The 26,846-nt window shown below is 36.0% G+C and overlaps 1 protein-coding gene across 6 annotated transcripts in view; it reads right to left on the reverse strand.

Moving 5' to 3' along the window:
- GPATCH8 (G-patch domain containing 8) overlaps positions 1-26,846 on the reverse strand; it is a 99,879-nt gene that overhangs the window by 13,648 nt on the left and 59,385 nt on the right. For 5 of the 6 annotated variants that reach the window (XM_063080458.1, XM_063080460.1, XM_063080462.1 and 2 more), the window contains 2 exons: positions 8,112-8,255; positions 4,818-4,854 (listed from right to left, as the gene is read on the reverse strand). In XM_063080458.1, the coding sequence (XP_062936528.1) occupies positions 4,818-4,854; positions 8,112-8,255 (181 nt within the window). The remainder of the gene's footprint in view (positions 1-4,817; positions 4,855-8,111; positions 8,256-26,846) is intronic. The other variant, XM_063080459.1, reaches the window with a different exon arrangement.

Below are 26,846 nucleotides of genomic sequence, written 5' to 3' on the forward strand. Positions count from 1 at the left end.
CCATAAATATGTACAATTATTACGTGTCAACTAAAAAAAAGTCTGATTATTATCTTTCTCAAGTATTTCAAATTATCTAAATTTAAAGAATAAAAACTATTGTTCCCATGTGAAGTGAATTTCAGGAATCAGAAAGCAGGTAGAGTTTAAAGCAGAGTTATTTCCCATTGCCACTAAAAATTACATATTCTGTATTTACTCAACTCTGAAGAGAAAAGCTGGTTTTGTCTCTTTAGGGTGAAAAGATCACTCCTGGTTTTTCTCACCAGATAGCAACCCCACTCTCCCAGCACAGAGACGAGGCTGAGTCTTCCCTTGCAAGTAATCCTGCAATGCACACACCATTGTCTATGGCAAAAAAGAGAGGCTCGATAAACTTTTACCAAACTGGTTTCAGTTTTAAAATGAGCTGTTGGGAGAAGAAACACACACACACTTTTATGCACTTGTTAGTTACGAACAGAGGAGATGGGAAATAAAGAAGGGGTGGTTGTTTGCACCTCGACTTCTTTTTTTGGTGAAGCCTAATCTGACCTTCTTTGAACCTCGACCACTCCTTCTCCTCTTTTGTCAACAATCCCTGCATATTAAAAATCTACGGCCTCTTCTTCCCACAGTTTTTTTGTCTCCCTCTCATAACATAACATCAGTGTGGGTCTCCTTTCCCCTCCCAAACTGAAGTAGTCATGCTGCAGCCTTTGCTTGGCTAGGTCACCCTGAGTCAAGCCTCAGTGTCTGATGCTTCTGAATGAGACCATCCGGACATCACCACATGGTGAGTGAGGGAAAAGACAGGGAGTAAATACACAAAGTCTCAGCATTAAACTACCCAGGGAAGGAAGCTTTCAGGTGAATGGTCAAGGAAATTTAAATTACTGGACATCAGATGTAAATTCTTTTAGCACATGGAGATCAGTAAGCAATGAAAATTAATTTTATTCAGTAAGAGAGAAAATCAAACATCTGGTAATACACTAATGCTGATTACAGATAGTGAAAAAAATGAGAAAAAAAGAAAAGCATAAAATCTTTTAGCTGGGTAAGAGTAGTACTAATTAGTCATTTATAACAATACCTACCATTTATGCCCAATTTATAGCACAATGACTTGTAATATCATTAGGTGGACATCAAATTAATTTGTCATATAATTACCATGTAATACTTTGCTATGTTCAGAAATTAAAGGGAGGAAAAAGAGGAATTGGTATAGGGACACAAAAATCAACTATATTTGTATATTGATAAGTTGGAAAGAAAAAAAAAAGATCCTTCAAATTTCAAGATGGATTCTTGGATTTTAATGTAACAGAGTACAGAAAGTTGGTCTTAAGATTTCAGATTCATACTGCAGTTAACTTTTTTGGTTTTTTATATTTTTAATTTTTAATTTTATAAATTGACAATTTATAATTAAAAAAAAAGAAATTCAGCAAAAAGCCTTATAAGTATGGTATATTCTTTAATAGCACCAGGTGTGCCTGTTTTAAGGTATTTTCACACCCATACACACACATACATATATATAAGTGAATATATATACACATGTATGTATATGTAATATATAGTATATATTTTCACTACCACCATGAAAATATAAGCTGTATAATGAGTTTTATACAATAACTTTATTGAGATATAGTTCATATACCCTAATATCTGCCCATTTAAAGTGCCCAATTTAGTGGGCTTCACTACATTCTTAGAGTTGTGCAACCACTGTCACTTATTTTAGAACATTTGCATTACTCCAAAAAGAAACTCCATGCCCATTAGGAGTTACTCTCCTTTCCCTCTTTCGACCCAGTCCCTGGAAACCACTAATCTACTTTTTGTCTGTATACATTTGTTAATTGTAGACATTTTATATAAATGAAATCATACAATATGGGGTCTTCTGGACTGGCTTCTTTCACTTAGCATATTTTCAAGGTTCATGCATGTTGTGTATACCAGTAAACAATTCCTTTTTATTGCTGAATAATATTCCACTGTATGACTATAACACATTTTATCCATTTATCAGTTGATGGACATTTTGGTTGTTTCCATTTTTTGGCTATTGTGAATAATGCTGCTATGAATATTCTTGTACATATTTTTGTATGGACATATGTTTTCTTTTCTCATGGGTATATATTTAACATTTTAAGGAAGTGTCAAACTGTCTTCCAGAAGGGCTGTACCATTTTACTATCTCATTAACAATGTAGGAGGATTCCAATTTCTCCATATTCTCTCCAACATGTGTTATTGTCTTTTTTATTTTGGCCATCCTAGTGGGTGTGAAATGGTATCCCACTGTAGTTTGGATAAAAAATCTTTGCCTATAAACACTTTATGGCTTTCTAAGGATAAACATTTTGTAAACACCCAAAATATAGAGTACATCTGGAAAATCTTCAAAGGTGTCTAACCTTGGTGGTTTTACTTCTTAGAAATATCATTTTCTTTTTATTTTAGTACTAGAATTATCTTCTCTCACCTTGCCTTTTTATTTACTGCCGGGTTTTCCCCCACTGAATATCAAAGCTGAAAAAGGAACCCAGTCTTCATTTCTTCAAATCTGCACTGAGGGCCGGCCTGTGGCTCACTCGGGAGAGTGCGGTGCTGATAATACCAAGGCCTCAGGTTCGGATCCCTATATAGGGATGGCCAGTTAGCTCACTTGGGAGAGCGTGGTGCTGACAACACCAAGTCAAGGGTTAAGATCCCCTTACTGGTCACCTTTTTTAAAAAAACAAAAACAAAAACAAAAAAACCCAAAATCTGCACTGACTTCGCAGAGGTCCACTTGGTTTTGATGTGCTAACTGTACTGATACCATATGTATCAAGCATACAGAGGATCAAATATTGTAAAATATCTTGAGAGGCAAAAACCCAGACAGTAAATTGTGAAACTGAGTGGAAAGTGACCACTCCAAACTTCAATGAAGTCCTCATAAAGTCCAAAAATGATCATTCCTCCCATCATCAACAAATTTCTCAGAAAATACTTCAATTCAGAACCTGTTTCATTTTTGAATAATGAAGAAAACAATAAAATTTCTGTTCCTTGGTAATATATGTTACTGGACACTGAAATAGTCAAGTAAGGGTAAGTAATGCTGTCAAAAAGCAGTTGTAACAGTTTAGACAAGTTTAACTAAATCACGTATTGACAGATTCTATTCTGTACAACAGAATAGAGAAGTCACTGGTGGCTGCTACAGGCTTCATCTGTTTTAGTTCATCTCTTTAAAGCTCAGAAAACGACTACTTTTATTCACAGCTGAAACAGATCTTGGTATTAAATAAGACTTCAGAAAATGAAAAAAGTATAGGAGTTTTCGTACTAAGGCTCTTTTAGCAGAAAGAAGAGGTAAACTGAAAGCATTCGTTCCTCTGACCAAGATACTACAAGTTAAAGGAATTTCTGAAGCTCCTTTACAGTACCAGATTTTGCTAACTGGATCAGACTACCACAGATTGAAACTGCAAGAAAGTTGGTCCCAACATTAACTAAGAAGGTAACTTCTCAATGTGCTACTTTTCCAGGATCAGTCAGAACCCATGAAAACCTGTGTGGGGAGGAAAGAAAGGTATATGCCTGGGTCATAAACTCAAATATTTAAGAGGGGTTTGGCACATAATGAGTCACACAGATTGGTGTAAAAGAAAAGATGAAGTGGAAACCATAGCTAATGGGACAGCAAACAAAGAGACAGCAACTACTAAGCTTTAGTTATGTTGAAATGTAGGCCCAATGTCATCAGATATTTCAATTTTTCAAGACAAGCCAAAGCCTGAATTACATAAAATCTCCTAATTTTGAAAAATTGGGAACCAACCGAAAAGGGGAAAAACTAACACCATGAAGGCCACACAAAATACATCTGTGAGACAATTTGTAATTTCCAGTTTATGTACTAGAAAGGCCCTTAGTGGCACAAATAGAAGAAGGTAAGATTGGGAGAATCCTGAGTAGGTAACAAGGTACCAAACAAGCAAAAAAAAAAAAAAAGTGTTAACATAAATTAGGCATTGACTATTAATGTGCTACTACAAATTTACTTCTGGGAAAGAAATATTCTTTGAGTTTAAATTTTAGGCTCACTGAAAAACTAAAGAAAATGGTTTCCACTGTCATATCCATTAGCAAACATGTTTTTTAAAAAGCATATGAAAAATAATTAAAGTTGCCAGGCAAGGAGGTAGGGATGGGAACATCTTTATTTTTAAATTTAACTGTAACTTCTGACTAAGCCGACAAAGGTAGGAGACGATTAGTGCTGATGTTTACTGAGCAGACAGGCACATCAACACTGACTTAGATAAAAAGAAGTCGCAGGCTGGATTATCTCCCGAGAAATGGAAAGGCCTACTCTTGGAGATTTCAAAATGTATTAAAATTGATCACATAAAAACTAAAACTATACTGCTGAAAAGAGCCAAAATGTCTAATTAGCTCTTACATCTTTGAAGATTAAGCTGGCCCAACATTTTTAATATTTTTGAAGATTAAGCTGTCTTCATATTTTTGTATTAACGACTCTCCACAAAACCTTAGAAAACTTGAGAAAAACTAGTGAATACGGAGAGGGACATCAACTCCCCCCGCCCCCAAAAATGAAATCACCATGAATAAGGGTGACCACGTACCTCTTTTTTGACAGATTATTTGTCCTTAATAAAGTCAAGGGTATATTCACGATCCTGCCTCTACTAGTGGTTTACCACTAACATAATAGATTATTTCTCCAAAAAATTTTAATGGTGAAAATTTGATGGAAGATGCAAACTAGGGATTACTAATATAGGGTTGAAAGTACTTACCTGTTATCTCAGATTCATAATAATCCTGTGTGCCTTCCTGGAAGACAAGACAGGGTGTCTTTATGATTTCAGAGCAAGAGCTTGGGGAAATGGCAGGTCCATTTGTATGGCAAGTTCATGTCCATCAAAGAGGAATAAAAAATATGCTCTACCACCTGTTGGGGGTTATTTAGCTCTGTTGTAACAAGGTCAATTAAAGGTTCCTCAGAAATTCAAAGTGCCAGGAAGAACTAAATAATAAAAAATTTAGTACTATGCTTTTTTTTTTTTATATACAGGTAGAACATTCCAAATCCAAAAATCTGAAATCCAAAATGCTCCAAAATCTGCAACATTTTGAGAGCCAACATGATGCTCAAAGGAAATGCTCACTGAAGCATTTTGGATTTTGGATGCTAAACTGGTAAGTTTAATGCAAATATTCCAAAATTCAAAAAAATCCAAAATCCAAAATACTTCTGGTCTCAAGCATTTCGGATAGGAATACTCAACCTGTATTTATAACACTCTGTTTCGAGATTCTATCATTTGCATCAAGACAGCACTATGAAGAATGGTGGAAAAGCCTACATTTCAACCAAATAAAGAACACTTCAACAAAAAACAAAGTCATACTACATCTGTTCTTTTTTTTAAAACCTAAGATGAGCTTTTGATCAAGGTGAAGAAATAAACTCACATGTATTTATTATACCAGCTAAAGATTTTTCCCAGACCAGGGATCACAGATATATTCTATATCAATGGATAGGTAGTCCATGAGTTCTCTTTGAGAAATCTTTAATTCTGTATTTTCATTTCAATGATAATCTAAAAAAGAGTAGTAAGTGAATATTCTGTATCATCTACACAAGCTCTTTATAAATGTTCACAGCATAACTGGGGATGTAAAATGATAATAATCTGTACTAAACAAAGGCCAAATGATATCACAATGTCATATATATATTTGGAAGTTTTGCAGTAGGTCTAATAAAAAAGGGTTTTTCAACTTCAGCGCACTACTGATTGCCATTTTGGGCCAGGTAATTCTTTGTTTCGAGGGGCTTTCCCGTGAATTGTAGGATGTTTAGCAGCACCCCTGCCTCTACCCACTATAAGACAATAGCACCATTCCTCTGGCTGTGACAACCAAAAATGTCTCCACACATTGCCACATGCCCCCTAGGGGACAAAACCTCCCTAGGTGAGAACCACTGCAAAAGAGAAAAGTGATGAGAGAACTGAGTCAATACAAGGTGTGCAGGAGAATAAACGTGTCGAACTCAAATGAACCAAAGCTGTAACAATTTCTGCTACACTCAGGCTGAAAGCAACATTAATAGAATATTATCATACTTTGCATAAAATTTATGTTGTCAATGTGAATTTTATTAGTTCAGTACTCCTGTTCAGATTTAATTTGTAAATCAGTTTTGCTTTGATAGAATTGTTTTCCCTTAAAATGCAAGTCTATACATTATTAAGGTCTGAGTTACACTTTTCTTGGTTTTTTTCTGGTTGAAACTTTACTCAAAAGACTTCTCATCAACTAAAAATGTAACCTTTTTTTTTTTTTGTCTTTTTGTGACTGGTAAGGGGATCGCAACCCTTGGCTTGGTGTCGCCTGCACCGTGCTCAGCCAGTGAGCGCACTGGCCATTCCTCGCTGCGCTCCCAAGTGCTGCACTCTCCCGAGTGCGCCACGGGGCCGGCCCAAAAATGTAACGTTTTAAATGTCTCTTTTGTGCCTAAAGTATCTCCTGGGTTCTTTTACTACGTTACAGACATTTCTTAATTGAAAAAATTCTTAAGAACCCAAAAAGGTGGGTATGCACTTAGATCTAAATGTCTTTGTTGTTAATTCCATAAAAAAAGAATATCCTGATAGTGAAATTATAAATACAATGAAAAACTGGAAAAGTGCAGAAGCAGTATTCACTACTGCATTTTTCTTTCTTGAAAGATGGTTCTTTGAAGAAGTAAAGGTAACTGCCAATATATTTTGTCCATATATAGGCTCTCTAAATTTCTGGGAATCAAGCAGAGCTGACAATATATTAAAACAATGTCCAAAGGTGTGTAATAAGTTGAAAAGCTGCCTTGAATACAACTCTATTAGTAGAAGAATCTTAAATTGGTTATGTGTGGTTAAATGTGGAAGAGATTGTTGCAAAACAGTATAATAACCAGCTTACAAACTCTCTGTGCCAGTAAGAGTAAAACTTGGTCAAAGCTTGCCTTTTACCAAAGGAAAAAAATAAAAAAGCTTGCATTTTACCTGTGCACTGAAAATCTTATAGTTGGTCAGAAGATGAAGGAAAAGTTAAATCTTGGTTCAACAGGTCCAGCTTAAGAGATATCACTCCGGCAATGCTCAGAAAGCTTACAAGTTTAACAAACAACAAATACAGCTACTGTATCTCTCCATCCCCCAAAGACCTAGCAAATTATGATAAAGTCACCCAAGATCAAATGGCTCAAAATTCTTTAATAAGCCAGAACTGGCTGGGCAGTTAGCTCAGCTGGGTAGAACATGGTGCTGATAACACCAAGGTCTAGGCTTCAATCCCTGTACTGGTCAGCCTCTGAAAAAAACAAAAAAGCCAGAACTATCTTACAGATCTAAAGATGAATTTCCCCCTCCTAAGATCCCCCACGGTAATTACTGCCATCTTCTGTATATAGTAACTAATTGGGTACAAGTTTCTTTTCTAAATCAATGGGGGGAAAAGACTGCAAAAAAAGTAATTCATTTCTCAGCTTTTCAACATGCAGCTTCAGAGCTTTTTGTTAAAGTTAAGACAGCATCTCATTTATTTTCCTTCTCAAGATTTATCTTCCTCCAAGGTATACTAAATAACAAAATGACTTACTGATAGGAAATAGCCAATAAAATATGAACTCTTACATACAAACGTTGAAAAGACCACAGTAGGGAATAACTCTTGAAAGTCTAACATATTCAGAAAAGGAAAGAAATGAAAACAAAACTTATCTAGTGATCCTCAGCTGAATTACCAAATAAAGTAAAAATTTAGAAATCACTCAGAGCCAAAAACACTATACAAGATTTATGAAACTCACAACTCCTCATTATACTTAAAATAATTGGGGTGGGGGGTGGCAGGCAGAGGAAGGAGGTGTGTATGTCAGGATTTCTGCCATGGAAACAACTGTTATGTCAGATGACCTCAGATAAAGACTGGCAGACACAAGAAACCATAATCACCAACGTTTTTGGGTACACTTCATAAAATTCAATAGTAATAACAATAGAAAATGTATCTTTTTCTTTGTTAGCAAGTTAACTCACCTGCTTGTGTGCATGATCATAGGAGTTGATATGGTTGTCAAATTCCTGATGTTTCTGATATTGCTTATCGCAGAGTTCACAGTAAAAGTTCGCTCTGAGGTCTTCCAAGGCTTTGGCAATTGCCTTCTCTTTGTCAACATAATCCTGTAGGAACCACAAAATACAAACAAACAAAAAATGAAACGAGTAGAATTTTAAATGAACGTTATAAAGAAAAAAATCTTACCTGAGGAGAGAAAAAAGGGCTTTTCATAAAATTTAGTGTTACCAATAAACGCTAGATGAAACACAACTGGCAATTTGATGGGATAATTTGTGTGGCTGTACTAAGAATTGTCTTAAAATAAACAAAATAAAAGATTTTAATTTTACTTCCCTTTGGCAATACGGTAGACTAGATACTTTGGCATCCCCTACTCCTATCCTTGGCTTCAGAACTTGTTATTATCTAACTCTTAACCTCTTTCATATATTTTTCATCTCTCTCTTTGCCTTCCCTCTCTTCACCTTCTGCAGCATTCTGCATATTTCTTCAGAAGTACTGTAATTTAATATTCAGCTTTATGTAATCTACTATTACTATATAAAAACAGTCTCTTGCCCTTTGCTAACGTTTTCAATCCCTTTTATTTTTTTAAACATGTTAAATATGCTTCTTTTATACACTGTATCTAAGCTGACAATTCCAATATCTTAAGTCTGAATGGATTAATTGATTCCCCCTGCCGACTCTAGCCCATAATGTCTAGTTCCTCAGTTGGGTTCATGATATTTTGAATATAGTCTCATATTTTTTTGAGCTTTGTCTAGGAGTTCTTTGAAGCCTAAGTTGCTCTAGAGAAGTTTGAATTTGCTTCATCCTATGGGCATTATCTGTCTGAGACCACTTTAAACTAGTGTATTTCATTTACTCTTAAAATGTCATTGATGGCTGGTTGGTTAGCTCACTTGGTTGGATGGAGTGTGGTGCTGAAAACACCAAGGTCAAGGGCTTGGATCCCCTTATGAGCCAGCTGCCCCCAGTCCCCAGAAAGTCACTGATTATTTTATGTCCCACCAGAAAAAAGAAAAAAGAAAAAAAGAAAAAAACCCTGACAATTAAATTTTAATTAATTTGGAAAATTCTCAACCTTCATCTTTCCCTTTCTCGCTATTTTGGCAGCTTGACCCTGGTGTTAACACCACACTCCAACCATTTTTTAAAAATTTTTAAATTTTTTTATTTTTGAGATGGAATTCATGGAACATACAATCAACCATTTTAAAGTATACAGTTCAATAGTATTTAGTGCACAATTAAGTAGTGTTTAGTGCATTCACAATGTTGTGCAACCACCAGCTCTCACTAGTTTTGGAACTTTTTAAATCTCCCTATATCCATTAAGCAATAACTTCCCATTCTTCTCTCCCCTAATCCCTTGGTTTCTGTCTCTAGTGATTTGCCTGTTCTGGATACATTGATGTGATAGTTGATTTTATGTGTCAACATGACTGCGCCATAGAGTGCCCAGATATTTAGTCCAACATTATTCTGGGTGTGTCTGGATAAGATTAACATTTATTTAATTTCCCCCCAACCCTGTTTGTCAGTTTTTATCCTGTGGTTGCCTCAGTCGGTCCTGAACTCACCCTCCGTTCTCCTATGGTTAAACATTCTTTGAAAACATACTCAGTGTCAACCATTATCTCTTGAAATATTTCCTCTGTCCCATTTCTCTCTCCTTCTAGTGGGACTTCAATTACATGCATATTAGATTGCATAATATTGTCCCATGGATATTGAATATTCTGTTCTGCTTTTTCACTTTTTCTTTCAATTTTAGTTTAGATAATCTTTTTTCTTTTAGTTTAAGCATTCATCAAAAGAGGTTTTCATACTTTCCCCAGCATTTTATTTGTGCTATACCAGGAGCAGTTTCTCTGAATCATATTTCCTCCTTTTTTTTTTTTTTTAATTGAATCATAATTGATTATACATATTTTTGGGATTCAATTTTGACATATGTTGATCAAATCAATTTACTAGTATGTATACTGCTACAAACTGTACTTATTCTTGATGCCCCTTGTCCATTTTCTCCCTATCCCCCTCTCCCTCTCCCCTCCCACCACAGATAACCCTAGATTTCTTCTCTCTGAAAGAGTAATGGTTATTCTATTGATTTGTTGCCTAGATGATCTGTCCAATGCTGAAAGGTGTGTTCAGGTCCCCCAATATTATCATAGAGCAGATGCTTCTTCTGTCACTCTGGAATGGGTTATGTGGAAAGAGATATCCTATTCTTTTCTTTGGTCTCTGCTGGTGATTCTCCTTGGGTCAATGCACTCCAGTGGCGGCTGACAGGCCATCTGTGTGGTGGTTGTGACGTCTAGCCACTTTCGCGGCAGTTGTGATTACTGTGGTGGGCCACCCACATGGAGGCGATGATTTTGGCATGCTCCTTGACACTGGTGGTGTGCCTGGTTGTGGGCAGCGGTGGGGGGGTCTGGTTGCCAGCCCCCGAGGCACTGGCAGTGTGCCTGGTTGTGGGCAGGGGTCTGGTCCCTGGCTCAGTTTGGACAGTTTCTATTGGCTTGTCTTCAAATTTATTGATTCTGTTTTCTGCTGTGCTTAGTCTGCTGATAAGCTCACTGAAAGAATTCTTGATCTCTGATACTGTATTTTTACTTTCTTGCTGGGTGAATTAATCCATTTCCAATGACTTTAGAGTCATCTACATGCTGATAACTCTCAAACCTATATCTCTTGCTAAGACCACCTCCCACCCACCCACTGATTCACATCTCAAACTTGAATATTTGGTGTAAGACAGAAGGTAGTTAAAATGAAATTAAAATATTCTGTGATGTTCTATTGCCTATAAGAAAGGTGAAATAAAATGTGATAGGTACACAATTATCTAGCTTGTAATTTCGAAGGCAACCGCTAAAATAATAGAAAGTAAACTATTGCTAATTTAATGGAGAAGAAAAAAGAATGATAAAAATAATCAGTTTGAACAAAGGAAAAAAAAACTCAGAACAAAAAGAGAGGACAAAATAAGAAGGAAGATTTAAATCCAAATATATAAAAAATGGAACTATCTATACTGAGACTAAGTGCTCCAATTAATTCACTAAGAACAAAAGATTGAAAGACTAGATTTAAAAAACCACACACAATCCAAAATTAAATGTTGGTTGTAAGAAATTTCTAAAACATAAGCATACAGAATAGCTAAAAGAAAAAGGCTAGAAAAACACAGATCAGGAAATACACAAACCAAAATAGAGCTGAGGTGTCAAAATTTAATATTAGACAAAAGTAACTTTAAGGCAAAAATGTCACTTCATAATAATAGGTTCAACCCACTAAAAGTGGTGAAGTTATATGTAGCTTCAAAATATATAAGCGAAAATGACAAAAATACAAGGATCTCTAGGTTGGGATATCTTAAAAAAAAAAAAAAAAAAAAAGAGAGAGAGAGAAAAACATTACAAGGAAAAATCTACCATAGGTGGGATATTAACATGCCCGATTCAGTAATTAACAGTTCAAGAAGACAAAAATCATTCATTACGAATATACCCAATTCAAATAATTAACAATCTTGAACAAATGAACTATGTAGAAAAGTACACTCAACAAATGGAGGATACACATTCTTTTCAAGTAAACAGAGAATGTTTTTAAAAAACTGACCAAATAAACACATTTCAAATGACTGCTACTATTCTCTGTTCACACTACAATTAAATTAGAAACCAATAACTAGGGAAAAATACCAACCACACACTCAGAAATTAAAAATACTTCAACTTGTAAGATGTAGCTGAAATAATAATAGTGAAATGAAAGGAAAGTTATAGCCTTAAACGATTATATTAGAAAAGAAGAAAAGCTGAAAATGAATGTACTACACATGTAACTTTAAAAATTAGAAAATGCAGGGCCGGCCCGTGGCTCACTCGGGAGAGTGCGGTGCTGATAACACCAAGGCCCCGGGTTCGGATCCCATATACGGATGGCCGGTTCGCTCACTGGCTGAGCGTGGTGCTGACAACACCAAGTCAAGGGTTAAGATCCCCTTACCGGTCATCTTTAAAAAAAAAAAAAAAAAAAAAAAAAATTAGAAAATGCAGAAAAAACAAATAGTATAGTAAAACAGCAGAAATGAATAAAAAAATTTTAAAGACAGACTCAAAAAATCAAAAGTTCCTTCTTAGACAATAATAAAACTGACAAACCTCTGTTCAAACTGATCAAGAGATGAAAGATGCAAAAACTTTTAGAAATAAAGCTAGGATGGTGCAGAGATTAAAAGATGAGAGGATACGACGCACAATTTTCTGCCAGTAAATTTGTAAATTTACAAATTAATGATAACAATATTTCAAAAACCAAGGTCTGTGATTAATTCACTTTCATGTATCTGAGGCAAGCAAGCCCTCCCCAAAAACAAAACAAAAAAAGCCCAACAATGAAAATACTAGGTCATGGCAATTTTAAGGGTCTTTAAAAGAAGAAATAATTCCAAATTTGTCCAAATTACTGTAGAGTTGAGAAAGGTAAAAAACAATGCCCAACACATTTTATGAGGCTAAAGCAAACCTGACATCAAAACCTAGCAAGAACATTACAAGGTAGGAAGTAGAAGGTCATCCTTATTCATGAACAGAAATTCAAATCCTAAACAAAATATCAGTTATATAAATCTAGCAATGTGTAAAACAGATAATATACCAATGTCCAAGATAGTCTTAATGGAAGGTTGATGTAACATTATAAAATCCATTAGTATAATTTACTGCACAAAGTGAAGGAGAAAAATTTTATCAACACCTTGACAGATGCGGAAAAAACACTTTACTGAAATTCATTATCCATTCATTAAAAAAACAGAAAAACCCCACCCAACCTCTTAAAGTTAGAATACAAGAAACTTCCTTAACCTGATAAAGGATATACAGTTGTTCCTTGGTATCCTCAGGGGACTGGATCTAGGACCCCCACCCTGCAGATAGCCAAATTAGCGGATACTCAAGTCCCTTATATAAAATGGCATACTATTTTCATATAACCTACATACATCCTCCTGTATACTTTAAATCATCTCTAAGTTACTTATAATACCTAATACAAAACAAAACAAAAAACAATGTTAATGTTATTTTTTATTATAATTTAAAATTTAATTTATTATAATAAACACTATACTTATACTGGTTTTTAAAATTTGTATTATTTTTTGTTTTCCCCCCTCTGAATATTTTCAACTGGCAGTTGGTTGAATCCGTGGATGCGAAAACCACGCATACAGAGAACTGACTAAGACAAGAGAGCTCACGATCACCACTGCAATTCAACATTGTACTGGATGGTCTAACCAGGGAGAAGGAGGGAGGGAGAAGCAGAAGAAGAAATAAAAACTGGAAAGGATAACACTGAAACATCATTATTTGCAGAGAATATAATTGTAAATGTAGAAAACTCAACGAATTCTTCAGACGATAAACTCTTATTAATACTAGTAATGAAAGGTTGCTGGATACATTTTTTAAAAAAATGCATTTCTGTCCATCTGGCGCGGGCCTAAGGCTGCTTCTTATTCATGGCTGAAAGTGGCAGATGCAGCTGTCCCAGAATCATAAGTCAAATAAACCTCTGTTCTTTATACATTACCCAGTCTCAGGTATTCCGCTATAGCAACATAAAATGGACTAATACAGAAAATTGGTACCAGAGAGTTGGGGTGTTGCTTATAACAGTTACTTGAGAATGTGGAAATGGCTTTGGAACTGGGTATTGAGGAGAGGCTGGAGGAGATTGGAGAACTCAGAAGAAGACAAAAGACAAGGGGAAGATTGGAATATCTTAGAGACTGGTTCTGTGGTGGCAAGATAATGCTGATTCTCCTTAGGACCCACCCCCACCACCTGTCTTTGATTCTAGACCAATAACTAGACTCAAGGTCCAGCAGGCCCTTAAAGGTGAGGTACATAGTGTGACCCATGAGAAGGTCTGTTACACTCCAAAAGAACTAAATGAATTTTCTACTTCATACAAGCAGAAACTGGGAGGTATGGGATATTGGGAGAAGGGTAAATATCATCTGAGGACTTTACTTTTTCTTCTTGGAAATGGATTAATGCATTTCCGGTTGTACGCAGGATAGTGTATCATGTTAGGTGAAACTACTGTGTTACTGTACCATTTGAAAATTAAGTGTGACTTAAGGAGATAGTATGGATACCAAGTTGACAAGGGCTGGTTGTGAAGGTTAATTCTAGGTGTCAACTTGGTTAGATGAAGGAATGCTGAGAAACCTGGTAAAGCTAACTTTTTAGGCGAGTCCGTGAGGGTGTTTCTAGCAGAGATTACTATGAGAGTCTGAGTGGACTGGCTGGGAAAGACCCACCCTCAATGTAGGTGGGAACCATCCAACCCACTGGGGGTCTGGAGAGAACAAAAGACAGAGGGAAAAGATAAATATCTTGATCTGCTGGAGCTGGGATACACTCTTCTCTCCCGTCTGTGGACATCAGAGCTCAAGACTCTTCAGCTTTTGGGTTCCAGGACATACACCAAGGACACCATCAGCTTCCCTGGTTCTGAGGCCTTTGGACATAGACTGAGCCACACTACCAGCATCCAGTTTATAGACGGCCTATCATGGGACTTTTCTTCACAGTTGCGTGAGCTAATTCCTCTAATAAATCCCTCTCATATAATTATAACATATCCTATTGATTCTGTCTCTCTGGATAACCCTTACTAATACAAGGGGATGAGGAAATATGTGTGTAGTACAAAGAATATATATAGAGAAAAATGTAAAGTTCTGCCCAACTATGGCAGATCTTAGAAAAGGCCATCAAAAAATATCCAGTAAAGGAAGGTCCATTAAAAAACACAGGCCAAGAAAATGCAACCTCATTCCTTGATATATATGTTGAAAGGGCACATTGTGTGCCAGTGAAAATGGTCCCAAAACATATGGTCAGTAATAATCAGCATCTTAGTAAAGTTACTGAATCTTCTTCTTTGGGGGCAGCTGGCCAGTATACAGAACTGAATCCTTAACCTTGGTGTTACAAGGCTGTGCAGTTACTGAATCTTAAAGACAGACTCCTCTGAGCAGCTAGGTAAAAACAAGCAAGGGGGAAATCAGGCCAACTTCTGATTTATTCAGTATTTTATATATATATGTATATATTCAATTCCAGAAGACAGTGGGACAGTACTATAAAATATTTAAAGAAAAAAGTATTAACCAAATATTTTATATGTATCTTTCACATATAAGGGATACATACACACAGATACACACACACGTATATATCCACATACGTGTGTGTGTACATATGAACATAATTTTTATATATGTAATTTCCTGAATTTTTTTAAAGGTTCAAAATTAGATATAAATATATTAAAAATATATATAATATATGAGATTATATGCATTTTCAGCCTATAAAAATAATTCAAGAAATATCATTTGCACAATCCTTTTAAAAGAAGTTACTAGGGTGCAAACTGCAGGAACGACAGAGCAAAACTCAGCAGAAGAACTGGCAGGCTGCTTTGAACACTTTGTTTTTTACATTTACTTGTGCTTTGAACATGTTTACATGTATAACTGAGGTTAAAAGAAATGGGGCTGCTAGATGTCAGATCATAATGTACATGTTATATGCTCTCAGAAAACAGAAATGACACAGCCAATAGAAAACAGGATTGGTAGGGAGAAGCAAATGGGAATCAGAGTTTGCCTACTGCTGCATCTGTAACAGAAGTACTGTAAAACCACATTAAATGGTATGAAGATGCATACTCATTAAGAATGACCATTTTACTTATTAATATGAGGTGGTGGATGAAAAGAAAAGGAAGGAGAAAAAAGAGAAAACAAGCTAACTTTTCATTGTTTATAGAATGGAAATAATGTATACTATCTAAAAGAAAGAGAGAACATGGGTAATTTTATTGTTATAAAGGTAACTAGTACCACAAAAATATAATTCTCTCTCACCGAGAAAAAAACAAACCACACAGTGACTTAAAACAGATGAACAAATTAAAGCTAGGAGACCTCAAATCATCTCTCATTTCATGACTCGTCAAACAGATAAAAATAAACAGGATACAGAACAGCTTAATAATATATTAATAAGGGATGAGCCTGAAAATAGGGCATGTACCTTCTGAAAAGTACTAAGAACATTCCCACTCACAAAAAGTCCATATTAGGCTACAGAGGAAACCATAATAAATCCCCAAAAGAAGCAGTAATATAAACAACATATATGAACACAGTAAAATAAAATTAGGAATTAAAAATATTTAGGGCTGGCTAGTTAGCTCAGTTGGTTACAGCACAGTGTTACAACACCAAGGGCCAGGGTTCAGATCCCTGTACTGGTCAGCCACCAAAAAATTAAAAATTAAAAGGCCCTTCTATAAATCTGAAACTGTAGAGTTTTAGGGAAAATATGATAATGAAGACATTATACATCAGTATATACAAGCTATGGCTAAAGCAGTGCTCAGGGAAAACACACAGGCTTAACTTCTGAGAGCAATAAAAAAGTGAAAATAAATAAAAGTCACACACGAAAGAAACAATTATACATGTATACCAGGAAATATATGATTCTGCTTATATAAAGTTCAGAAATATGTAAAACTAAACTATACATATTTAACACATTAAAACACATTGAAAAACTATGTTAAAAAGCAAGGGAAAATAAAAGGGAAAGGAATACTTCTTAACTCATTCTATGAGACTAGTGTTACCCTGATACAAAGACTTCACAAGAAAACTGCAGGCTAATATCTCTTGAGTATAGATGCAAAAATGCTCAACAAAATGCTAGCAAACTGAATCCAGAAGCACACCGAAAGGACTATTCAGCTGGCCAGTTAGCTCAGTTGGTGAGCATATAGCTCTGATTACACCAAGGTCTGCGGTTTGATCCCTGAACCAGCCAGTCAAAAAAAAAAAAGGGATTATACACCTGATGAAGTGGAATTTATCCCAGGAACTTAAGGTTGGGTCACATACAAAAATCAATCAATGAAATACACCATATTAACAGAATAAAGAGGGGAAAACACACGATTATTTTAATAGATGCAAAAACAGCATTTGACAAAAATCCAACAACCTCTTGCATGGCAAAAACACTCGACAAACTAGGAATAGAAGGAACCCCCTCAATCTGACAAGGGCATCTATGAAAACCCCCCAGCTAACATCATAATGGTGAAAGACTAAAAGTTTCCTCCCCAAGATCATAAATAAGACAAGAATGCCCATTCCTGCCACTTCTAACTCAACATTAAAACTGAAAGTTATAATGTTCTAATTAGACATGAAAAACAAAAGACATCCAGATTGGTAAGGAAGAAGTAAAACTATCTTTATTCACAGGCAATATGTCAAATATAATAAACCCTAAAGAATTCATATGAAAAAACTATTAGAGCTAATAAATGAGTTCCACAGGGTTGTAGGATACAAGACCAATATACAAAATTCACTTGTACTTCTATACCCTAGCAATCAATAATCTGAAAATGATATTAAGAAACAATTCTGGGGCCGGCCTGTGGCTCACTCGGGAGAGTGTGGTGCTGATAACACCAAGGCCACGGGTTCAGATCCCATATAGGGATGGCCGGTTTGCTCACTGGGTGAGCGTGGTGCTGACAACACCAAGTCAAGGGTTAAGATCCCCTTACTGGTCATCATTAAAAAAAAAAAAAAAAAAAAAAAAGAATTCTATTCACAACTGTACAAAATAAGAATAAGATACTTAGGGTTAAATCTAGCAAAAGAATTAAATTTAACAGAAGTACAAAACTTATATTCTGAAAACTATCAAACAGTATTGAGCAAAACTGAAGATTAAATGAATGGAAAAACACCCCATACTCAGGGATTGGAAGACTTAACACTAAAATGGCAATACTCCCCTAACTAATCTACAGATACAATGTAATCTCTATCAGAATCTCAGCTGACTTCTTTGTAAAACTTGACAAACTGATTCAAAAATTCATAAGGAATTTCAAAGGCACCAAGACTATACTTCTTTCTCCATTGAATTGACTTGGCACCTTGTCAAAGATCAGTAGTCTTTTCAACAAATGGTGCTGAGACAACTGAGTAGCCACATAGAAAAGAATGAATTTAGACCTTTACCTCATATGATATACAAAAATTAACTCAAAATGGATCAAAGACCTTAAATATAAGAGCTAACCCTATAAAAACTCTTAGAAGGAAACAAAGGTGTAAATCTTCATGGCCTTGGATTACGCAACAAGTTCTTAAACATGATGTCAAAAAGATAAGCAACATGGGCTGGCCAATTAGAGCAGCTGGTTAGAGCATGATGTTGATAATACCCAGGTCAAGGGTTTGGATGCCTGTACCGGCCAGCCGCCAAAAAAAAAAAAAAAAAAAAAGATAAGCAACAAAAGAAAAAAATAGATAAAACAGACTTCATCAAATTCAAAACCTTTGTGCACCAAAAGACATTATCAAGAAACTGAAAGATACCACAGAATGGGAGAAGATATTTGCAAATCATATCTGACAAGTGTCTTGTGTCCAGAATATACACAAAACTCTTACAACTCAACAATAAAAAGAAAATTCAATTAAAAAGTGGGCAAACAATCTGAATAGACATTTCTCCAAAGAAGATATACAAATGGCCAATAAGCACATGAAAAGATGTTTGACATCATTAGTAATTAGGGAACTGCAAATCAAAACCACAATGAGATACCACTTCAAACCCACCAGGATGGCTATAAAACATAATAAAAAGACAGACAAGTGTTGGTGAGGATGTGGAGAAACTGAAACCATCTTACTTACACTGCTGGTAGGAATGTAAAATGGTAGAGGAGCTTTGGAAGAGTCTGGCAGCTCCTCAAAAAGCTAAACATAGAGTTACCATATGATCAGCAATTCCACTCTTAGGAATACACCAAGAGAAGTGAAAAATATATTCATACAAAAACTTGTACAAGAACATTCACAGCAGCATTATTCCTAATAGCTAAAAAGTGGAACCCCAAAGTCCATCAACTGATGAATAATAAATTGTCATATATGCACACGATGTAATGTTATTTGGCCATAGCAAAGAATGAAGTACTGATATGTGAAAACATTGTGCTAAGTGAAAGAAATCAGATACAAAAAGCCACATATTGTATGATTCCATTTATATAAAGTATCCATACAGAATAGGCAACTCTATAGGAATAGAAACTCAACTGGTGGTTACCAGAAGAATGGGGAAGGGAAAAAGGAAAAATGACTGCTAAAGGATATAGAGTTTCCTCTCAGGGTGATGTAAATGTGCTGGAATTAGTGTTGATGGCAGCATAACACTATGAATATGCTAAAAACAACAACAACAACACTGAATTATATGATTATAAAATAGTTAAAATGGTGAATTTCATGTTATGTGAATTTTATCAAAGAACAGCACAAAAATCTCCCTAAAAATGCAAGCGTATGATAAACACTAAATTCAGGACAGAGCTTACTTCTAAAGGAGAAAGAAATGGGATGGGATCATAAAGTTATTCATTATGATCTTTTTCTTAAACTGAGTGGAAGAAACACAAGTGTCTGTAGTTTTTCTTTATATCTTATACATATCTTAAAAATGTCTCATCAATATTAAATAAAATAACAGGGGTGTCAAATGGGGCTGCAGTTTTTGTTTTAAAAGCCTGGTAGAGGTAATTGGCTTTAAGACTATGCAGGAGAACAACTTTGATAAAAATAAAAATTTAAAAATTAAAGAATAAAAATTAAAGAATAAAAGGTGATGAAAAAGGAAGTGAGTTCAGAGACTACTCTCTTTAAAAATTTTGGTTTTAAAGATGAGTAAAAAAGAGAAGATGACAGCTATATGGAGAGAGAGTCAATATAATGTTTTCTTTCTTTCCTTTTTTTTTTTTTTTTTTTAATGTTTTTGAATTTTTCTCCCCAAGAAATGTTCAAGCATGTGAACATGGTGATAGGAAAAGATGATGCCAATACAGGAAAGAAGTGGAATGTCCCTGATAAGATAGGGACAGCTAGGATGCAGAATTCAGATGTACATATGAATTATCATTTGACAGACGGTCAAACAAGAGAAATATTTAAGGATGGGAGTAGATGAATCCAAGGTTGGTAGAGAATATTTCTGGTAGATGAAGGCACTCCAACCTGATAGGACAGACTTCCGATCAAAATGGAGGAACAGATAGTACCCAGCGTCATCCTCTCCCACAATTAACTAATTTACAACTATTAAAAAGCAACGACTGCCAACCTGGGGCCACTAGAGCTCAGGGGAAGAGAAGACACCTACAGAGTTCATGAAGGCAGGAGAAACCACGATGAGAGAAAAAAAGGACCACTCCTACCAGATTGAGTCCTGACCACTTCAAGGCTAGCCATGGTGAGCACACAGCAAGAGATGGTAAAAGCCGCTGCTGTACCCTTCATATGAAGTTGCTTAGAGGCTGAAGGGGAGAAGTGGCCCCCAGGCCAGCAAGACCACTAACAAGGTTCCTGTGGAACCACATAGGAGTGAGGGGCCACAGACAACTGAAAAAAGGAGCCACTCAAAGGCTGGTCAGTCATTGCAAGGGACTGGCACATGGCTCATCCCATGGGAAGTGTTTGGAGTTGAGGGTTGGGGGAGGCTGGCCCACTGGGGGAACACTGGGGCACAGCACAGACAGCTGATCTGCCCTCCAATCAGCACAGGACCACTCAGTGGAGACTGGTCAGGAATACAGAACTGCAGGGGGTGCAGTTTGCTGAAAAGACTCAAGCCCAGACCAGAGTTTCCACACAACCCAGGTTTACCAGACCTCACAAGGCCAAGAAGTACTTAAAAGGACTTTTTTTTTTTTTTAAAGATGATTGGTAAGGAGATCTTAACCCTTGACTTGGTATTGTCAGCACCATGCTCTCCCAAGTGAGCTAACCAGCCATCCCTATATAGGTATCCAAACCCTTGGCCTTGGTGTTGTCAGCACCACACTCTCCCATGAGCCACTGGCCAGCCCTAAAAGGTCAACAATTAAAACCTGAGCTGCACAAAAAGCCTTCCCCAGAGAATCAGCAGCAAAGCAGCAATTTAGCTCAACCACAGGGCTCAAGTGCTGGTTCCCAGAAGAAGTTCCCCCATTTTAGAAGTAAGCAAAGGAAAACAAATTAGTTCCAGTGCAGAGTTTAAGTGGTGGCGGTAGCTAATAATCCAACACAGAAGTGAAAGAAAACACAAAAACCCACAGATTAGAGACAAAGGTCTCAGTAAAGGTCTAACACCACCAAAGAACACCTATAAAAACTAGAAAGACCAGGCTCCTGGGCTCCCAAGCTGGCATGGAGAGAGGGCTGATCCACATCCATCCCAGCAACAACCCCCAGGCTGCCACCGGAAGTGCCCCAGGCTCCCAAGCCAGGGTGGAGGGGAGCTGAGAGCCTCAGCTACAAACGCCCCCTGCAACGTTCACATCCAGCCCAGCAACAACCACCTAGCTGCTGCGGGAAGCACCCTGAGCTTCTGAGCCAGGGGGTGGGGGGCTGAAGGCCTTAGCCACAACCTCTGATGTCCACATCCAGCTCAGCAACAACTACTAAGCTGTGGCCAGAAGCACCCAGGCTCCCAGGGTGGGGCGGGATCGAGGGCCTCGGCCACCCCCCCCACCCCCCACAAGTCCGCATCTAGCCCAGCCACTACCAAGCCACTACCAGAAGACCCCTGGGCTCCCCTGCCAGAGTGAGGGAGTACCATGGGCCTTGATCACGCCCACCCCACCTCCTCCTTCCACCCCCTCCCCCTCCCCCTATCCCCCTCCACCTCCACTGCTCTTTAACATCATCTTAGAATGTTAAAAATAAAATAATAAATTAATTAAAAACAAAAACAAAAACCGGATAGTACAAATTTCCTTTGTTAAGTTTTCTATTATGAGTAAAGGAAGTTGTAGGGATAGGACAAGAATGGTTGAGGAAAGATGAGGGCTAAGAACCAATGTTTGAGAATGGCAGCTGAGGGGACTAACAGGGAGATGACAAATAAAAGGATTACTTGGCAGTTCTGAGGGCCCAGTGAAGTTGGCAGAAAGGATGTAGAAATGAAGAATGCAAGTACTACATTTTATTCTTACTAGGGATAGCCTTCTGGTAAGTAAGTATAACAGAAGAATTAGGAGGGAAGGGAATTGGGATCAAAGTGCTGAGAGAGGTAAAAATGACCATGGTGCTGGAGAGGAAAAAAGAAGCACAAATTAAAGAGGGGCTAAGATACTAAAGTCAAAGTTCCAAAGTCGTGTGAAACTGACAAAAAAATATAGTGGAATAAAGGAGTGACAGCAGGAAGTAAAAAAAGATGATTGTGGTTAGATAATAGAATATTTAAGATTACAGAAATAGTTCAGGGTTGACAAGGTTTCTGAGTAAATATTTTGATCAGTAAAATGGGAATAAGTAATTCTTGCTCTAGCTACCTCAAAAAGTTCAAACGAGAAATAATTTTTTAGGAGGAAGAAAGGGCTTTAAAATAAAATACATAATCTTATGAGGCTATGGATTACTCAGGTGTTTCTTTTATTTATTTTTCACTTTATAGTATAATGTTTACTCTAAAGATAATAATAACGAATTATTTAAAATGTCTGCATTTCAAACAATACACCAAATCAATCTAGCTTTTCACATTATTTCAAAGAACTTATCCATTCAACTAATATTTATTGAGTACTTATGTGCCAGGCACTGTGCTGCATGCAAGATATATGTTGGCAGACCAACAGACAGTTTCTCGTCCTTCCTGACCAGTACAGTAAGCAGACCATAAATAAGTGAACTAACAACAATTTATAATTACAAATTATAAAACCAGGTATTGCAGGAAAAAAAGGCAGAATGGAGGATTATTTAAATTGGGAAATTAGGTAAGGTCTCTAATGAGGTAATATTTAAGTTAAAATCTAAAGGATAAAAACCAATCATGTGAAAGATGATGAAACATGGTGTCATGACCATTCCTGTATCTAGAGAGTGTAGACAGAAACAGAGGTCCCAGGTCTGAACCTGAGGAACTCCAACAGCTGAAGTTCAGGCAAAAGAAGGAGCCAACAAAAGAATCTACACAGAAGCAGCAAGAGATAAGGGGGAGGAATCTAGGAAAGTATAAAATCTTCAAAACTAAGAGAAGAAAAAGTGTGTTAAAGAAGATAGAGTTGTGGGCCAGCCCTTGGCTTACTTGGGAGAGTGTGGTGCTGATAACACCAAGGCCACGGGTTCGGATCCCTATATAGGGATGGCTGGTGAGCTCACTTTGGAAGAGCGTGGTGCTGACAACACCAAATCAAGGGTTAAGATACCCTTATCGGTCATCTTTAAAAAAAAAAAAAAAAAAAAAAGAAGAGTTTTCAGTTGTATTGAATACTGCCAAGAAACAGAATATGAAATAAAATAAAAATTTAAAAGGTCTATTGGATCTAGCAAATAGAGGTGTTTGGTGCCTTTGAATAGAGTGGTTCAGTAAAAAGTGCTAAAGTCAGTATAAATGGGTTGAAGAGTGAATAAAGAGAGGGGTATTGAGAAGAAAATGGGAATGAAAAAAAAGGGGTAGGGGAGAAAGAAATTTCACAATACTATAACTCTGGATATAGTAAAACACAGGAAAATATACAGCTCAGTTCAAAAACAAGAAAGGGTAATCCCAAGGTGCCTGAAGACACCGCTTTAGGACCTAGCATGGTAGAAAGCTAACTAGGTTCTCCCTGCAAAAAGCTCAGAGATATGAAGGGTTGACCCCTTCCTTGAAAGGGAGGCTAGAAAAACTGTACTGTCATTAACTTCTACTCCTTGAAAGCATTAAGGAATTCACTGTATACCAGGATATAGATGGAAAGAGTCACATATAAGAAGTTAGAATTTGGCATCATCATCTCTTGTGGATCTCAACAACTTACACATTCCACTGGCAGAAACCCTCGGCTTAAGTATCTACATTCTAAAACCAGTCCATATCCAGTGAAAGACCAAAAGCTTTGGGCAAGGTACACACATGGAACTGACTCACAAGGACTCCCTGTAAAATCCAGGATGTGAGGAATTCTCACAGAGGATGAGATGACAATCAAAAATTGCAAACTACACAAGGAAACAAACCACTGTGAGAAAGTCAGGAGAAACAACAGATTATAAAAACACATCAAACACTACACATAATAGAAGGGTTTTTTAAAATTATAAAATAAGAACATTTAAGGGTCGGCCCGTGGCTCACTTGGGAAAGTGTGGTGCTGATAACACCAAGGCCACAGGTTCGGATCCCTATATAGGGATGGTCGGTTAGCTCACTTGGGAAAGCGTGGAGCTAACACCAAGTCAAGGGTTAAGATCCCCTTACTGTTCATCTTTAAAATAAAATAAAATAAAATAAAATAAAATAAAATAAAATAAAATAAAATAAAATAAAATAAAATAACGTTTAGAATGTTCAAAAGAAAAAAGGCAAGAATAATAATCAAAAAGCAAGAGCATGGCATTATTGAAATAAACAGACATTGAATTTTAATAAAAAAGCATTGATCCTCAAGAAAGCTGTTTTGAAAAAAGTTATTGATATGTAATAAAACAGTATTTATAGCTGTAATTGTAGAATACAGACAGTAGGTACATAAGTATTCACTGCACAGTTCTTTCAACTTTTCTGCATGTTTGACAATTTTTATAATAAAATGTTGAAGAATATCACTGAAATGAAAAATAAGTAAATAGTAAGTGAGGAAGAGCTAGAAGAGAGAATCTTCTATACCATCTTCTGAAAGTTTTATGGTTTTTCCTTTTACACTTAAATCTTTAACCGACCTATAATTGATTATTGTATGGTATGAGGTAGGAGGTCCAAATCCATTATTTTCCATATGAATAACCAATCATCTCAGAAGCTTTTATTGAAAAGTTCATTCTTTCCTTTACTTATCTGCAATACCATTTTTGTCTTATCAAGTGGTCAAATATGTAAGGGTGTGTGTCTGGGCTTTCTTTTCTGTTCCATTAGTCTATCCGTGCACTAAGGTCACATTGTCTTAATTACCATAGCTTTACAAGAATTTTGATAACTCACAGAGCAAGTCCTTCTATGTATAAAGTTCTTTAAAACTGTTTTGACTATTCTTGGCCCTCTGCAGTTCTATATAAATTTTAGAATCCAGCCGGCCGCAAAAAAAGGAAAAAAAATTAGAATCAGTTTGTTTAATTCCACACAATATCCTGTTGAATTTTTTATTAAATTACACTGAATATACAGAAAATTTGGGGGAACAGACATTTTTACAATAATGAATCTGGTAATTCATGAACAAATAATTTTTTAAAATCTCACTTTTTATTCAATTGTTTTTAATCATGTTTTAGAATTTTTGCCATAAGCCTTTCACATCTCATTGGGTGCTTCCTACACTTTTATATTATTACAAATGATGACATTTTGCTAAACTTCATTTTCTAACTCCTTTCTGTTAATATACAGATATACAAATATAAACTTATAATTCTTTTTGTATCCAGCATCCTGGTAGATTCTATTATTAAAGTAATTTATCTGCAGGTTCTTTTGGATATCTAAGGACATAATCACGTCTATGAAGGATAATAGTTTTGTTTCTTTCTTTTATCAATTATATCTTTGTTGGTTTTTTTCTGCCTGTCTACCTTACTGTGCTGCTTAGGACCTCCAGCACAGTGTTTAATACAAACAGTGATAGCAGGCATCCTTGTTATGTCCCCTTCCCCCCATCTCTAAGGGAAAGGTTTCAAACAATTCAATATTAAGTATAATGTCTCCTACATGGTTTTTGTAAGCATTCTATCTAGTTAAGGAAGGTCCTTTCTTCTTCAAGTTGGGCAAGACTTTTTCATCACTAACAAATGCTGAATTTTATAAAATGCTTTTTTGGTTGTTGCATCTGTTGAGGTGATTATATAAAAATTTTTCCTTTAATCTTTTAATGTGGCATCAAACTAATTTCTAACAAGTCAATTTTACATTCTTGGCACAATGTGGTCATGATGTATCCTAATAGATTTTTGTTTTGCTTGTGTTTTATGATTTGCATCTGTGTTATTAATGAAAATATCATATAATTATCCTTTTCATATTGTCCTTGTCAGGTTTTAGCATCAAAGTCACACTAGTGTCATTAAATGAGCTAAAAGTGTTTCTTCATTTTCAATTCTCTGGAAAATTAGAAATTGCTGGTTAAGACTGAATTTATTTCTTCAATGAATTTTGATAGGGTTCACTGGTGAAGTTATTTGGGCTTTACGGAAAGATTTTTTTTTTAGCTACAGATTCAACTTATATAGTAACAGAATTATTCAAGTTTTTTATTTCTTCTTGAGTCTGTTTTAGCACATTATATATTTTTAGGTATTTGTCCATTTAAACCTACTTTCTGCATTAAACGCCATAAAGTTATTCATAATATTTTCATCTTACCTTTTATTGCCTGCTACATCTGAATGAAGTCTTCTTTTTCTATTACTGATATTGGTTTTCCATTTTTTCTCCCCTTGGTATCATCACAAGTATGTCAAAGAACTAACTTTTGGCTTTGTTGTATGTTTGTTTTGTTTCATTCATTTCTATTCTTACTTTTATTATTTCTTTCCTTTTACATTTTTTGGGTTTATTTTG

Source organism: Cynocephalus volans, chromosome 16 (assembly GCF_027409185.1).
Source record: "Cynocephalus volans isolate mCynVol1 chromosome 16, mCynVol1.pri, whole genome shotgun sequence".
NCBI lineage: Eukaryota > Metazoa > Chordata > Mammalia > Dermoptera > Cynocephalidae > Cynocephalus > Cynocephalus volans.